The sequence below is a fragment of the Phyllostomus discolor genome, chromosome 4 (genome assembly GCF_004126475.2).
Source record: "Phyllostomus discolor isolate MPI-MPIP mPhyDis1 chromosome 4, mPhyDis1.pri.v3, whole genome shotgun sequence".
Classification (NCBI taxonomy): Eukaryota; Metazoa; Chordata; class Mammalia; order Chiroptera; family Phyllostomidae; genus Phyllostomus; species Phyllostomus discolor.
The window spans coordinates 55,890,572-55,907,933 of NC_040906.2; the positions used below are offsets into that span (position 1 = coordinate 55,890,572).

A 17,362-nucleotide genomic window follows, 5' to 3' on the forward strand; every position below is an offset into this window, starting at 1 on the left:
AGACAGTGCCAGGATCTTAGATCCTATTTGGTAATTTCTCCCTGGACCTCTCAAAAGTCAGATGAGCATATTATCTAAATTTGCCCAAACAGTCCCAGTTTGTGTCTGCTGTCTTCATGTCCAATGCGATGAAACATTTATTAGCAAAAAATCTTGGTTGTGTCACCAAATGCTGTGTTCATTCTGCCAAAGGATGGAACCAAATTTGCAAGTGTATTCCTTACAGTCAGGGTGGATCTGTCTGTTGCTTTCCTCCACTGATACTCTCAGGTGTTCAAATATCAGTAAAATGAAAAACTAATGAGAGTCCTCTTCATTACAATTTAGAGAGCAGATAAGACTGGACTCAGATATGCTATAATAATTATTTTCCCTATATTTGCCATATTCAGTCTTCCAGCAGCTTTCACTTTCTTATCTAAACAGTAGAGCTACTGGATGGGAAAGTACACTGCTTGTCTTTGAATGCCTCCGCTTTATCTGCCTTGCTGTTGACATATGGAATTTGTATGATCTTGATAGTCCTCTCACTTATGGAGGCTCTGTGTGCAATGGATTCCAATGCTTCCCTGATGCCAAGATGTGGAGCGGAGCTTCCAGACTCGGGTACAAGTTTTTTAGTTCTCATGGAAGAAAGCTTATACCATAACTTTTCATACTGGAATTAAACGTTGCCTCTCTCATCTTACCTGATGTTGTCTTTCTCTTTTATCAGGGGGCTTTAGGTTTTATTAATAGGAAAATGGGGAAGGGGATGCCACTGACTGTAGGAGAAGATTTTAAAGTGCCGTGGTGGCCAAAGAGGTCTTTTTAGTTTAAGGAATGGTTAAGTTTATCCCTGATGGCTGGAGTGGAGCTGTCTGTTGCTTTGTCATGTTGGTATTATCAAATGTTCAGATGTCAGCAAAATGAGAATTGCTGTGTCAAATAGGTTTCTTTCATCTCATTATTACCCCACAATTCTTAGAGTAACACAGAAACCAAGAGGGCTTTTCATATTGTAACAGCAACATTAAGACATACTTAATGAAGCCTTAATTTAATGACTTAAAAAGTATCTAGTATGTTTAACACTACCAAGTAATTTAAATTATCTTTATTCTAAAATAAAGCACACCCAGAATGCCTTACAGATATATTTTTTAGCCTAATCATAATGACTCTCCAGTACAGGGTCCAACACAAATAATACCCCCTTTTTTATTACAAAATCATGAGCATGCAATTCTGTAACATAACAATATCACACTCAAGCACACCACATGACATTTTAGGTGAAATGTTCAAACTGCTGTCCATCTTGTGCAAGACATTCGTGTACCCTATCCACCACACTCAAGCAGGCGTTACTTCTGCCGACCCCCGTATAATTAGGATTCAGACACTGTGACTCTAGCCTAGTTCTATGTTTGTAAGTTGTAAGCTCATTCCTTACCCCAGAGGGCACATTTATAGAAAATTATCCTCCCAAACTAATGACTTAAAAAATTTGATTAGCATTTCTAATGTATCTCTTATTGATAAAACTGATGCTAATTTGTACTTTATAAAATATTATTTTATGTATAATTATGACTTAAACATTTGAATTGAAAGTTTAAATTTGTAGATCTATTGTCATGTAATTACATTATAGATGATGGCAATGTATTTACATGCTAAAGTCAAATTTACTAAGATATTGTTCTTTTTTTTATTGTTTACAGTTGTCCACATTTTCTCCCTATTACTCTCCCCTACCCTACCCACCCCCACATCCCACATTCAGTCCTCCTCACGGCCCCCATTGCCTTTGTCCTTGGGTCCTTTATACATGTTCCTCAACAACCCTTTACTTTCTTTCCCCCATTATTCCCTTCCCCATTCCCCTCTGGTTACTGTCAGTTTGTTCTTTATTTCAATGTCTCTGGTTATATTTTGCTTGATTGTTTATCTTATTGTTTAGGTTCTGCCTATAGGTGAGGTCATATGGTATTTGTCTTTTACAACCTGGCTTATTTTACTTAGCACAATGCTCTCCAGTTCCATCCATGCTGTTGCAAAGGGTAGGAGTTCCTTCTTTCTCTATGCTGCATAGTATTCCATTGTGTAAATGTACTACAGTTTTTTGATCCACCCATTTACTGATGGGCACTTAGGTTGCTTCCAACACTTGGCTATTGTAAATTGTGCTGCTATGAACATTGGGGTGCATAGGTTCTCCTGAATTGGTGTTTCAGGATTCTTAGGGTGTAATCCCAGCAATGGAATTGCTGGGTCAAAAGGCAGATCCATTTTTAGTTTTCTGAGGAAATTCCATACTGTTTTCCATAATGGCTGCACCAGCCTGCATTCCTACCAATAGTGCACGAGGGTTCCATTTTCTCCACAGCCTCACCAGCACTTCTTGTTTGTTGATTTGTTTATGATGGTCATTGTGACCTGTGTGAAGTGGTATCTCATTGTGTTTTTAATTTGCATGTCTCTGAAGGCTAGTGATGCTGAACATCTTTTTATATGTCTCTGTGCTCTCTGTATGTCCTTGGAGAAGTGTCTGTTCAGGTCCTTTGCTCATTTTTTAATTGTATTGTTTGTCTTCCTGGAGTGGAGTCGCATGAATTCTTTATGTATTTTGGAGATCAAACCCTTGCCTATGTTCTCCTCTAGGACTTTTTTGGTGTCACGATTTATATTTAAGTCTTTTATCCATCTCAAGTTTGTTTTTGTGCATGGTGTAATTTGGTGGTCCAGTTTCATTTTTTCTGCATGTAGCTATCCAGATCCCCAAATACCATTTGTTGAAGAGGCTGTTTTTACTCCATTTTATGCTTCTACCTGCTTTGTCAAGCTCTTTTTATGAAGCCAGCATCACCTAATTCCAAAACCAGATAAAAACACAACAAAGAAAGAAAACTACAGGCCAATATCACTGATGAACATAGGTGCTAAAATCCTCAACAAAGTATTGGCAAACCACATCCAGCAATACATTAAAAAGATCATACACCATAATCAAGTGTCATCCACACCAGGGGTACAAGGATGGTATAATATTTACAAATCAATAAATGTAATACATCACATAAATAAAAGGGAAGACAAAAGTCACATGATCATATCAGTAGATACAGAAAAAGCATTTGATAAGGTGCAGCACCCATTTATGATAAAAACACTCAGCAAAGTGGGAGTAGAGGGAGCATACATCAACATAATAAAGACCTACATATATGAGAAACCTACAGCCAACACCACACCCAGTGGGCAAAAACTAAAAGCTTTCCCACTAAGATCAGGAAAAAGACAAGGGTGTCTGCTTTCACCACTTCTATTCAACATAGTATTAGAAGTTCTAGCCAAAGTGATCAGACAAGAAGAAAAAGTAAAAAGCATCCAAATTGGAAAGGAGGAAGTAAAACTGTCATTGTCTGCAGATGACATTATGGTATACATAGAAAACCCTATAGACTCCACCAAAAAATTACTTTACCTAATAAGTGAATTTGACAAAACAGTGGGATACAAAGTCAATATTCAGAAATCAAAGACATTTTGTACACCAACAGTGAAATATCAGAAACAGAAATCAGGGGGTAAAAATCCCATTTGCTATAGCAACAAGAAAAATAAAGTTCCCAGGAATAAACCTATCCAAGGAGGTAAAAGACCTGTACTCAGAAAACTACACAACACTGAAGAAATAAATTAAGGAAGGCATAAATAAATGGAAGCATATACTATGTTCATGGATTGGAAGAATTAACATCATCTAAATGTCCATACTACCCAAAGCAATTTACAGATTCAACTCAATCTCTATCAAAATACCAAAGACATGTTTCACAAATATAGAACAAACATTCCAAAAATTTATATGAAACCATAAATGACCCTGAATAGCCCCAGCAATTTTGAGAAAGAAGAACAAAGTAGGAGGGATCACAACACCTGATATCAAACTATATTATAAGGCCACAGTAATCAAAAGAGTATGGTAATGGCCTAAGAACAGCATAGATCAATGGAACAAAATAGAAAGCCCAGAAGTCAACATATGTCTCTATGGTCAATTATGACATTGTTAATTTTATGTAACATTAGTATAATTCTACATTTTTTTATTTTTTAATATAAACTTTTTAATCTTAGAATAGTTTTAGATTTATGGAATAAACCTAAATTATACAGATAGGACAGAGAGTTCCCATATACTCAATACTTGGTTTCCATTATTATTAACAATTTTTATTAGTTGTACCAACATTTGCCAAAATTAATGAAACTATACTGATACAATATTAACTAATGTCTTTATTCAGATTTTCTTAGTTTTTCCCTACCGTCCTTTTTGTCTTCCTAGATCCCATCCAAAACACCATATTACATTTTATCATTATGTCTCCTTAAGCACCTCTAGGCTGTGGCAATTTCTCAGACTTTTCTTGTGTTTGAGGATCAACACTATTTGAAGTACTGGTCTGGAATTTTGTAGAATCGTCCTGACTTTGGATTTTTCTGATGTTTTTCTCTTGATTAGATCTAAGTTATGAATTTTTGGGGGGAATGCTTTGTGTCCAAGTACTAATCTCATCATATTATTGACGGAATATATATTATCAACATGAGTTATCACTGTTGATGTTAGCTATGAATTATTTTTAATTTTTTTTTAAATGCTCATGTACAGATTCCATTGTGTCTTCAGAATGCTTTAAAAATGAATGCTCCCACAACCAAAATTTTACCTAAGGGAAAATATAATTTTCTCTTTCCAGAGAAGCGATATTTTTAAAGAAAGTCTTCATTTGCCAACAGTTAACATTAATAAAATATTCTATTTTACTTTATTTTACATTTCTCCACTGTCTTAAGTAAGTTAGATCTAAACTAATCTGATCCAGATTTTGGCAGACATTCAAAATAGTTTATTGAACCAATTTTAATTTTGTATAAATAGATTTTGTTAGTTATAGGCAACAGACTCAATGAGGAAATATAAAACAGAGCTTAAGAGTATTATAGAGTTAGGAACATTAATTAATCTTCTGCTCCTTGAAATTATGAGGTATTATCTCTTAAACCCTTTAATCATGATTAAAGAAACACAAAATTCAAATATTACTTTCTTTATACAAAAAATGTTGAAAGTTTTCAAACAAAAACTTCCTGCTAAAGGAATTCAATGAAACATATTTTTAAGATAATAACTATTTAATTCCATTTTTAAATGATAGATTTCACATATAAGACAAAGTATGTTGATAATAATCATTTAAAAAACAATTCATATTACAAAATTATATGGACAAAATTATATTATTATGGACATAATACACACATATCCTATGTGAACCACAATAGAGTTGATACTCTGACATTAGTAAATTAATTCAGAGCTGCAGTTTGGAGTTACAGCATTAAGCACTAGCTGTCCCAGTACCTTCTAATATGAAATTAGGTGGGCAAAATAATCATGAGAACACAGAAGTATTTTTTGTGTGTGTGCAGTGTTGTGATCTCACAAAGAAGATGCTATCATAGTAACTGATGAGAAGTAGATATATAATAATATGTTTTCAAAATTACAAGTTAAATGTAAAAAGAATAAATATTGATTTTATTAAATATATTAATTCAGATCAAATAAGTTTAAGTGACTTTCAAATACATTTGCTGAATAAAAAAGCATGACATTTTCCTTGTAAAAATTTGAAAAATAATGAAAAATATTTAAAATTAATAAAAATAATCTACAGTCCTGGATAGGGATGAGTTTCATTAAACATACTATACATTTAATTTCAAATTTATGTTATATACATTTTAAAAATTGAGATGAAAATACAAGTATGTGTGCATGTAACATGCATTCCATTAATTATCTATTCAACTTCTTTTTACAATTCATTAAGTAGTTTTTGAAAGCACTCTTTAAAGGCAGCTCAGTTGCTCAGTTTTTCATTCTATACTCATTTTTTAATGTAATGAAACCCTGACTATTGACTTTTGGATTGATTACAATTTTTCAATATTATAAAAACATTGTAATAAACATCTCATAAATATTTGAAGACATCTGATGTTATTGCTTTTGAATAAGTTCCTAGAAGGGAAGTTATTTGGCAATATAAATGAATCAACATATTTAAGGCTTTTGGTAGATACTGCAAAATTACATTCCAAAAGTTTATACGTGTTATATATTCCCATCATCCAAACTAGAGTTATGATGATGGAACCAATCAGAATCTCTTGAACTTACCTTTCCAAAGACCCTAATGTGAAGCAGCTGCTTAGGGTCTTCCTTCAGTTTAGCCTGATCAGGAAAGTATCTCCCTTGCATGGTACCACTGACATCCATCACTGCCTCCCCCACTATCTGTCCCAACTTTAGTGATTCAGAAACTGTACATTGAGGTTTGCATGAATAGGGAGTGAGGGGAAGAAAAGGAGGGAAAAAGAGAACAGGAATATGGAAGAGTGGAACTGGTGTTAGGACATTTGAGTTCATGACATCCACTTATCTGAATTTCTATCAAATAATTCTTAAAACAAGTGACACCATCCACTTGAATGTAAGATATGCAAAAAAAACCCATTCCTTAGCTATTTTTCCTCCAAGAGACTAACCACGTGTACACTGAAAGTCTGTTGAGGCCAGGAACCTCTTTCCCTCAACTTTATGATTTTCAAAGTGTTGAGGAGTTTTTCAAGGCCAAGTGGCAAGGGCAGTCACAGCCTTATTCCTCAGGTTGATGTAGTACATTTTCTAAAAGGCTACCAACTTCTGGATTCAACTCCCCTGGTTTGTAACCAAAGCTTTATAAACTATAACAAGCTGAGCCTTGAAGTGCTACAATTAAACTTTAGTGTCTCCTGAATTAATATTAGGACAAAAGCAATCCCATATTTATACTGAGCTTGTAGAGATTTAAGGTGGTTGGTACTGAGTACATACGTGCCTTTTTTCCACTTTAATAAACACATTTCCTCTTTTCTGGGCAATTTTCATAGATTTTATTATTCCATTTTTTAACCTGCTTTTATGTTTTATCGAGGTGTAGCACCCATAACATAGAAATCACCATTTAAAGTGTACATTCATTGGTTTCTAGTATATTTACAGAGTTGTGCAACCACTGCCATTATCTGATTTTAGAACATTTTTATCATCCTCAAAAGAAAGCCCACTCCCATTAACCAACAACCTCACGATCACTAACAGTTACTACCATCACCCACACCACTCAACCTCTGGCAAATAATAATCTATTTTTTCTCTCTGAGGATATGCCTATTCCAGACATTTCAAACAAATGGAATCATGAACTGTGTGGCCTTTTGGGTCTGGTTTCTCTTGTGGGGTTTTCTGGATTCATTCATGAAACTTGTACCCATATTTCCTTTCTTTTTATTGTCAAATAATATTCCATTGTGTGGATACACCACATTTTGTTTATTCATTTGTCAGTTGATGGACATTTGGTTTGTTTCCACTCTTGCCTATTATGGATAAGGCTTTTGTGAACATTCAACTACAAAATTTGGTGTTCCCTTGAGTACATACCTCGTAGTGGAATTGCTGAGTCGCGATGCATTCTTTCTGAATCGTTCTACCTCTGCATGTACGCATGCAAATGTCCCTTGTATTTTTACTACATTCCTTAAAATACCCTCTCAGCTTTAATTTCAATCAAAATATACATATGTCCGTTCTTAATGGTGTTGAATATGTAGAAATAATGGAGTAAATAATCTTAGTATGATACTCTAAAACCTAGGGCAAACCAGAAAAACACAGAGTAAATTAATTATTGAAATTCTGTTCACAACCAATCATCAATTGCTGGTGGCTAACAGGTACACTGAGTTGTTTTTCTTTGTCCATAATTATAAAAATCCACAATTCTAAATCTGTAGCTAGACATATGTTGTTATTTCCAATATGTCATTGCATGGTGTTCAACATATTCTCTCCCATGAAATGTTGCTGTATAGCTAACTACTTATAAGAAGCTTTTAGCTCTCCACCACTGGAGAGACTAATAAAAGAATCCAGGAATTTATATCAGAAATGATGAAACTTTGTACTTAATTTAGAGGATATTTTTAAAAGGTTGGAGTTATCTGGGCTAATTAATTCTACCCTCCTTTACTATGGTGAAAGCGGGTTTGTCTTTGCTGTATGATTTGGTGTGGTTGGCGTCCCTTTTTAGAATCTAAGTTTCTTAAAGAAAGAAAAACTGTATTTTCTCTTTAGCCTCCCAGTTATAAATGTCTCACATGCTAACATGCCCAGGTTAAGTATTTGATAAATAACATATAAAATGAAGATGGGTTAACATATTTAAAAAGAAATGTGATAATGTATACCAGGGCAAGAGGCAGACTCAATTGTGTGATAAACAATAAAAAGAGCATTTTTTTCAGAGAAGCCAAGTCAGCTTTATACATTTTTAAAGCTCATCATTACATTACAAAATCATTATTTGTGTTGTTTTTAAACTGGTTCACCACATTTTTTAAAAAATACACAGATTTCTGGTAAAGGGTTTATACTGATATATTGTGCCCAATAATTATAAAGAAAAATCATCTTTTTTTTTTCTAAATATAAGTGAAATTAATTTTGTTTGACATGGGAACAGAGGAAACCTGGAAAAGAATAATTTATTTCTGCTTCTCAAAACTTCTTTTTAATCTATGCAAACCATGTTGTTACTACTGTGATTCACCTAATTTTTAGATTTAGCATTGGAAAATAAAAGAGCAGCAGGCTATGGCTTCTTTTAACTTACCCTCCCTCTGTGTGTGATAATACCAATTAATGTACAATCTTTCAAGCTCTTCACAGTGGTCGGACATGTTAGAAATTAACGTGTCCTGATTCTCAGGAAATCCTAATGCAAAAAAAAAAAAAGAAAGAAAGAAAGAAAAAGGAGAGAGAGGGAGAAAGAATTAATTTTTTTTCTAACGCAGGAGTTATGAAGGTATCGTGACTCATTGAGATAATGAGTCTGTTATTGTTTATGTAACTTATTTTTATGTTCTTTATTTGGAAAATTCCAAAATAATAATACATAGAAACTTACATTTTCCACTCTTTATTTTTCTTTCCTGTAGTTTTTGTAATGTTTTGTCTTCATGGACAGTTTGATTAGAGAAGTCATGATGTGAATGCATATCATAGTGGCATGTTTACTTTTTAAATTGAATCACAAACATTTCCCAAATTTCTCTTCTTTGCGCTTTCCAAAACAAATATATTTTTTGATTTGTGAATAAAAATGTATTTGTCATAAAAGATAAATATATAAATAGAGTAAAATAATCTTCCATGACCCCATTTCACAGAAGTGAGTTTCCCCATGAGAAAAGCAGAGGGCAGGAGCATATTAGAATTGTAAGACCAAAGAGGATCAGATGGTCACAGAGGCAAGAGGAGAGCCTGGAGAAGGCTGGTATCAGAAGCATTGCCATAAAGTCTTTTAAATGAGGAAAGTTGAGTTGAATTACACTAAAATTGAATACAGGTGAAAAGTAAAGGAAATTAAAATTGTTTAAGATGTAATTTTTTTTACTTTAAAAGCAATGAAGTGCTAAGTTCAAATTTTAAAATAAAGATGGTTAGAAGGCATGGAAAATAAGCATTGCACAGTCATCACTTAAATGCTAACAATTCTGTGAACATTATTTTTTGTAGTTGAAACCAAAATACTGTTTATTATTAATAATAATAATTATCATTATTATTTTAATGCATCATCCTTGATTGGCAGACAGTCCTTTTTCCTTTGTTTCCATGTAGGCCTCTTATGAAGGAGCTGAAGGAGAAATAAAATACACAGGATGAAAAGATGGCAATGTTGCCTCCTCCAGGACCTCAGAGCTTTGTCTACTTCACAAAACAGTCTCTTGCCCTCATTGAACAACGTATTAAGGAAGGAAAAACAAAGGAACCCAAAGAAGAAAAGAAAGATGATGATGAAAATGGCCCAAAGCCAAGCAGTGACTTGGAAGCTGGCAAACAGCTGCCTTTCATCTATGGGGACATCCCCCCAGGCATGGTGTCCAAGCCCCTGGAGGACCTGGACCCTTACTATGCAGACAAAAAAGTGAGTTTTCTGTGGCTGCAGAGCTGCAATTTCTGCTTCTTTCTATATAGAAGGTCATTTTAAACTGAAGTGGAATTTAGGGAAGAACTACATCGGTACAAAAATACTGAAGTAAATATATATGTAAGGATATTCAGAATACGTACTTTTTGTCATTTGTCATCAAAACTGGTTATATCATACCATGTGATTTCCTTAATCTTTTAAAAGTGTTTAGTATAATGTTCTGCCTTTTTGGATATGCCATAAATGAACACCAGTAGGAACAAAATAGCTGTCAATTGACAAGCTAGTCCTGGGGACTTGTCCAGAGTGCACTTCTATGGAGGTGACAGCTGACTCCATGGGAATATATGAGATCGCTCAACTAATAATGAAGTTTGGACAGCTGCTTCATTTATGATGTTGGAGAGAGGGGAGTCTGAGCTGGCCAGAGAGGTAGGGCATAAATCAGAAAATTTCTATTATTTAAAGAAGAAGGAAAAAGAGTGTCTCATAAAATTACCCAGGAAGTTGAAGACAGAGAAAGGCTATTAGAATGAAAAAGGAGGCTGAGTTGGTAACTATTTGCCAGCAGTTTGTGTTAGATGATGGGAATCAAAGCAAGATAGTGATGGATAGCAAATAAAAAGAGAAATTAGGTGGCAATATAGGAATGTTGAGAAATTTTCATTTCTCAAGAGAAATTCATGTGAGGTACCAAATCAATTGAAAACCTTTTACACATAGAGTATAAAATAACATGTTTGAAAATAAAAAAGAAAAATTTCTCAGGGAGAAAAATACAGCAGGTTGGAATAAGGTAGCTAGTTGCTGATGTTATCAGACAAGGTACAAGCTACAGGTCAGATTGTAGTTACATTAGAATTAGTGAAGAGAAGACTTACTGTCTGAGTGAGGCCTGAGTAGCAAAAAGAGGATGGACTTAAGAGTCTGATATGTTAAAGTAAATGCAGGCACATCAGAGGAAATGCATGCTAAATGCTGTCAATATTTTTCCTACGATAGGAGTGGAAATTGCCCTTTGAGAGTCAATGTCGAGAGTTGCACAGTGAAGGTTTTGATTGCATTAAGGAAATGGGAAAAAGTTTGAAGCAAATGCTAAAAGCTTATTATGTTGAGAAAATGAGAAGGGGATCACAATAATTTCTGACAACAGAAGCAGACACAACCAGGTTGAAGATGACAAAGAGGAGACAGCAGAGGAGTAGATCTGCAGGTTTCCTAGCTGTCTGCAGCAATGCTTTGTGCGCAGTGCATGCCTGCAGACTGGTCTCTGAGAGGTTTGGAAAGGCAGGGTGAAGTCCACTTAAAACTCATTGAGATTTTTTAAAGAAACAAATAAAAAGGAGTATTTCTTGATATGGTATCTAGAAAATAAAATAACATTTGCGATGTCTTGAGAAATATAAAACGTGATTAATTTAATTTTGAGGGGGGAAACACATCTGTCTCAGTGGTAGTTGCTATGAAGCAATACCTAATGTGAATTTTACTTCTCATCAAAACCAGCATCTAAACAAGCTGACGGCATAGCAGCAGAAGGCAGAATATCCACGAAACTCTTGAAATATTACACAGCATTTTAATTATCCAGCCAGTATTCTGACATGGAAAGTAGGAATGCTAATATATATTGAGGGTCTCTACATGTACTAGACATTTTAGACAAATTAGCACACATATTTGTTACAACCTTGTGGGGCAGGAATTAATACTCTTATATGAGGTGAAAGGCTTGGGAGAATAAGTAGCTTATAAAATATTACACACTAGTAAATTTTGTATTCAATGTTTTAAATTATTTTATTGTTGTTCAAGCACAGTTGTCTGCATTTACCTGCCTCCCAATTTTTTAAATTCAAATTGGTTTTACTCCCTCCTGAGATGTTCTGTTGTGCAACACTTCTTAGTTCAGTTTCAGCTGTATAGCAAGCACAATGCTAACAACTTTAAAAAAAGAATGAAATAATTAATGAGTAAATAATGCAACAGTCAAAATAAAAGTACTCATTTTACTTATTATTTCATCCTGAAAAATTCCTGGCTTCCCATGGATACCTATTGCATTTTCCCATTTCCAAAGCAGGCCTGGATATTACTTAACCAGCTACCTTTAAAGGAAAAAAGAAATCTTTCTGGCATATAAACTATCACTAATATTAGCTTAAAGTGACTTGAGAGGTAAGGAGAAAATGATTGCATTTGAATGGAGGATAAGAGACTTAATAACTAAGAGTAATTTTAGCTATGTGATAAGCTAATTTGATAAAGAGTGTTTGGTGTGAGACTCCAACCCCTCACCTTGGCCCAGCTTCTTTCAAAATATATTATACCAACTATATCAAAAGCCTAACTCAATTCTTAATACTTGTGTAGAACCAGGACAAAAAAATCTTCTATTTTCATGGTCCACTATTGTTAATATCTGAAAAAAATATACAAAGGAATAACTGAGCCCTTTTCTTTCAGTTTGGAGATTTAAAAATAAATTTAATTTATTTGTTTTTAGAGAGGGGAAGGGAAGGAGAAACAGAGGGAGAGAAACATCAGTCACACACAACGTGTGGAACCACATATTGGCTCTCAAGTGCCCCAGCTGGGGACCTGGCCTGCAACCCAGGCATATGCCTTGACTGAGAATTGAACTGGTGACGCTTTGGTTTATAGGCGGGCGCTCAATCCACTAGGCCACACCAGCTGGTGCTTAGTTTGGAGCTTTAAATTATCAATTTTTTTGTGCCTTGTCCTACCTCTTCAAACATTCTTGATAAAAGTAGTTTGAGTTCCACTTACAGCTTTAGGGTTGAATTCTCTACCTTGAAGAATTGATTCCTTAGTATTTTTCTTTAGTCACAATAATTGACAAAAACTTTATTTCTGCTACATTATAATCATTGTTTGGATTAAAAATCTTAATGATCCCTATTTTTTTCTGGGTTCAGATTTTAATTTGTTTGAGTGCAATTATCAATGATTTGCTCAAACAACATTTTAACGATAGAAGTTAGGGCTGCATTTTTATGTGATTAATATATAAGTGTTTTTAATAGCGTTATGTGGCACCTTTATGATACGTGAAAGTTTGTGTCTTTAAGAAAAAGTAAATTACCAATCAATCTCCACTGGGGGATTAAGAGGACAGGTACATTGTCTTATTATCTTCATGTCCTTGGTGCCTTTATGTTGCCTATAATAGCAGCATCTGCTCCCACCATTTACTAAGAGTTTAAGTGTTCCAGAAACCTAAAAACTTCACAGACACCAAGCACTAGCCCACAAGCTGCTGAAGAGCAGATATGATGTTAAGAATCATATCTGTCCAACTCTAAAGCACTCCTTAAGCTCTCCAATTTTATGTTCAATAAATTCTTCAATAAACAAGCAAAGTTAAAAGAATTTATCCAGACTCTGACATCTCTTCATTTGCTAATAAAATTCTACATTAAAATTTTGAGTTTAAAGAAACTCAAAATGATCTCTAAAATTTCATATGCATACCTCCTTTTCCTACCTATAGGTAACTCCTGGGTGTGTATAAAGCCAGACATTCCTAAAGAAGGTTTTAATATAAATAAAAATTGGCAACTAAGATCTAAAAATTGACAAACTATCATTTTAAATTTCAAGTATAAGGTAAATTCATCTTGCCAAGGATAGGTAGTAATATTGTGATTTTCCAGTTAGCTCAGGTAACCTGTGGTTGCTGAAGTCTCCCTGATAATTCTGACAGACGTGTGACCCTGTTCCCTCTTCACTCTCATACTCCTCCCGCTTTATTTCTCTGTGTGATACCTGTCACAGCTTGTCTTATATTAGAATTATTGTGTTCTAGGAAGTTCCTTGAGTGCAAAACTCCTGCCTCATTTATGTTTAAACTCTTGTCATCACCTCTTATTCCTCTTGTTGCTCACCTCACAATTGTAGAAAATTGTACAGAATTCAATTGTGAGTGAATTTTAACAAGCACAGTATATTGAGATTTGAGAAAACAATAGTTTTACTCAATACTAGGTATTAATTTTAAAACTAATTTTCAATGTAAAAGTGAACTTTATGTTAACTTATGTTTAGATGTAAGTAATATAGTGAAAGGAACCAGGAATATCAAAGGGCATCTGAACAGAAAATCTGTTCTTTTGAACAGATTCATTTTCTTGAGAAGAGTGCCACATACAATTAAAAGGCAAGAGACTCAAATTTACATCCCTAATTTGGAAAAATCATGATCACTCATAAACATATAAAATTCAGATTAAACAACAACAATAAAAAGTCTAAATTAGTGTGTTCTAGTTAACACAAGTAATTTGCCTGCCAGTTCAGGATCTTTGTGATTTTTCAATCCAAAAACATTAGATTGTTTTAGTGTTTTGTTATTGTTGCTATTTACTTGTTTGGGTTTTAAATGTTTTAACTAAACACCAGATCCAGGGAAGATGTCACTCATTATGTAATGGTTTTACAACATATGTTAAGACTGTTTGGTATGAGTTGTATCATGTTTAAAAATTACCATGGATAGTAGCAAGAAAGACCTTTAATTTATGTCCTTTTATTTTAGCTTTTATTAGTATTACATCTAAAATAGGAAAATTGATCTGGATACTAAGATTCTTCCAACTCTAATATTCCTTGAATTTGTTAAAATATATCTTGAAGGAATTTGTACTTTGGAGCACTTACTACTAACTATGACAATTGCCAATAAGTATTAAAAGTCTTAATGTATCAAAGAAAAAAAGTCTTAAGGCATTATGGTAAAAATCAGGGGTAGATAGTTTCACTTTGGTTTGCTTGCAATGCAGTGTAATAAAAGAAGGAAGTTATATTTTAAATTAATTCCACAGCCACAAGTTATGGTCATGGACGTGGTGTTGAAGGGAAGTAAAAAAGAGAAGACACTCTATTTGGGAGCACTAAGCAACACATGCTCATAAATAGTTCACTTCTTAATTTGCTGAGAAGTAATGGACTTGGAGTTCACAGGCCAGCCTGATATCTATAGCTGCATCAATGGTGTTGGAACTGTCCAATGATGGTGTTTCATTAATATGACACTACCACAGGGAGAAGTCAGCTGCTGAGATTAATGTGCTAGATTGAAATGTTGGATTCTCAATTTCTTCCTGTTTTCCTTTTGATCCTGCAGACTTTCATAGTATTGAACAGAGGGAAAGCGATCTTCCGCTTCAATGCCACACCTGCTTTGTACATGCTCTCTCCTTTTAGTCCTCTGAGAAGAATATCTATTAAGATTTTAGTGCATTCATATCCTTTCAAATATGCCTAGTTGTGATGGTCCCTTAAAATGGAGTTTTTGCTATTTTATTTAAAAATAGATTCTTAGTATTTTTGCATCTGGAAAGACTGGTTTTAGAGTTTCATTTCAGTGGATCTTGGTGTAAGTCTCTGAGTAGATAGGGAGAATGGCAGTTTTAACATTTTAGGATAAATTACTTTTACTTATTACTCCCGTGTTCCTAAAGATTAAAATGTATAAATGGATAAATTAAAGTGTATAAACTTATTTACAATTATTTATTCTCTAAGAAGAAGATTTCAACATGTGTCATTAGTAAATATTCAAAGTTCCCACCATGGTCTTTCATCATGTTCCTTAATTCTAAGATACTTTATTCGGCATGCTTATCATGTGCACTATTCTGACGAACTGCATATTTATGACCTTGAGTAACCCTCCAGAATGGACCAAGAATGTAGAGTAAGTGGGCCTAAGTACATTTTAATATGGTCTTAGTATTATCATTTTTATCCTTTCCTCTCCTCCAGAAAGTTATTCCATTTATAAAAATTGTGGTATTTATCTTCCTGTGTCATATAGTTGCTTTTCTTTCATTTTTTTTTCCTCTACGATATTAACCTGAGAGCCATATAATAGAATAATTAGATAGAATGATTAGATAATATAGTATTTTCTAGAGGGGTGAACTTATGAGACACCCTGCCTATTGTTAGATGAGTTACGCATTTCTTATCTCTGGGTGCATATCTGATAGGAGCAGCATAGGAATTTTCTAGGTAAGTCTAAACCTGTGTTCTTAGTAATTTTCCATACCTCTACTTTCTACAAGAGTTCTGATATGGGCATTTTAAGGTTTCCTGGAAAGACCTTGACTGGTTTTTTCTAATAGAGTGGGTTCACAGACCAGTAGCTACACTGTAAGAGATCACTTTCTTTGTTTGATCAGAAAGAAATTAAAATATGAAGATTATCACAGTGTTGTTTTCTTTTCATATCTAACATCTCAATGGATTCTCCTGTCTAGGTACACTTTTACTGGAATATACACTTTTGAATCACTTATAAAAATCCTTGCAAGAGGCTTCTGTGTAGGACAATTCACTTTCCTTCGTGACCCATGGAACTGGCTGGATTTTATTGTCATTGTTTTTGCGTAAGTACTATGTTCACATTTTTAAATGGCAAACTCGTGAAAATCACAGATAATTCAGTAAGAACAAAGTTTTAGGGTCTCATTTTATTCCATGTATAATGGTTATGTTTAAAGCTAGTTGTCTGTTGGCAAATACTAAATGTTTTCAGAATGTTCATTTTTTTCACTCAAAAGTGTATTGACGTCATTAAGATTGACCCTCTCCCTCCACACCCAGCACTTGGATGGGCAGTCTGTGTGGTGTCAATTAGTTCTCTTTTCCCAGTTCTTATTTAAAAACTAACAAAACCTATAGGAATCACAGAAAAAAAATCAGGTCTTTAATTGTAACTATGGTACCCTTTTTATTAATCCATGTTATTCAAGTGCTAATAAGTATATTAAAATAGAGAAGTAAAAGGGCTCTCACTACATAGTAAACCTAACATTAATGCATGTATGTGCTACACATGAAATCCATGGTTTAGTTTCAAAGGAAAAATATTACATTAACATAAAATTTTAATTTACTCATTGCTACTCTCTTCCAAGATATATTTGGCAGAAATATTTGTTTTATTTTTTGAAATCTCAAACCTACTGCTGTATTTTTTGCTCTATCATTTTGCATTGTAAAATTAGCTCATGTTCATTGAAGAAACTTAGGCAATCCTGAAGGGTCTTTAGATTTCCATTCTCCCATCCCCTCACCCCTGTCTCACCTCCTTGTCCTTCACGGTCCCTCCTTTCACAGTCACATAGGCCTGCAGTTGTACCTACCACTGCTGATGAGACAACATTGGATCAAACTGGGCTGCCTCTTCTCAAGGGAGTCCTCTTTTTTATTGAAATATACAGACCATCCAATTT

The 17,362-nt window shown here is 34.1% G+C and overlaps 1 protein-coding gene across 6 annotated transcripts in view; it reads left to right on the forward strand.

The window, feature by feature from the left end:
• The window catches only part of SCN9A (sodium voltage-gated channel alpha subunit 9), a 128,555-nt gene that overhangs the window by 36,740 nt on the left and 74,453 nt on the right, over positions 1–17,362 (forward strand). For 4 of the 6 annotated variants that reach the window (XM_028509929.2, XM_028509930.2, XM_036023356.1 and 1 more), the window contains exons 2-5: positions 9,788–10,094; positions 15,247–15,365; positions 15,730–15,819; positions 16,385–16,513. In XM_028509929.2, the coding sequence (XP_028365730.1) occupies positions 9,837–10,094; positions 15,247–15,365; positions 15,730–15,819; positions 16,385–16,513 (596 nt within the window). In that variant the 5' untranslated portion in view covers positions 9,788–9,836. Of the gene's footprint in view, positions 1–9,787; positions 10,099–15,246; positions 15,366–15,729; positions 15,820–16,384; positions 16,514–17,362 lie in introns of those variants that run through there. The other 2 variants (XM_036023358.1, XM_036023359.1) reach the window with 2 other exon arrangements.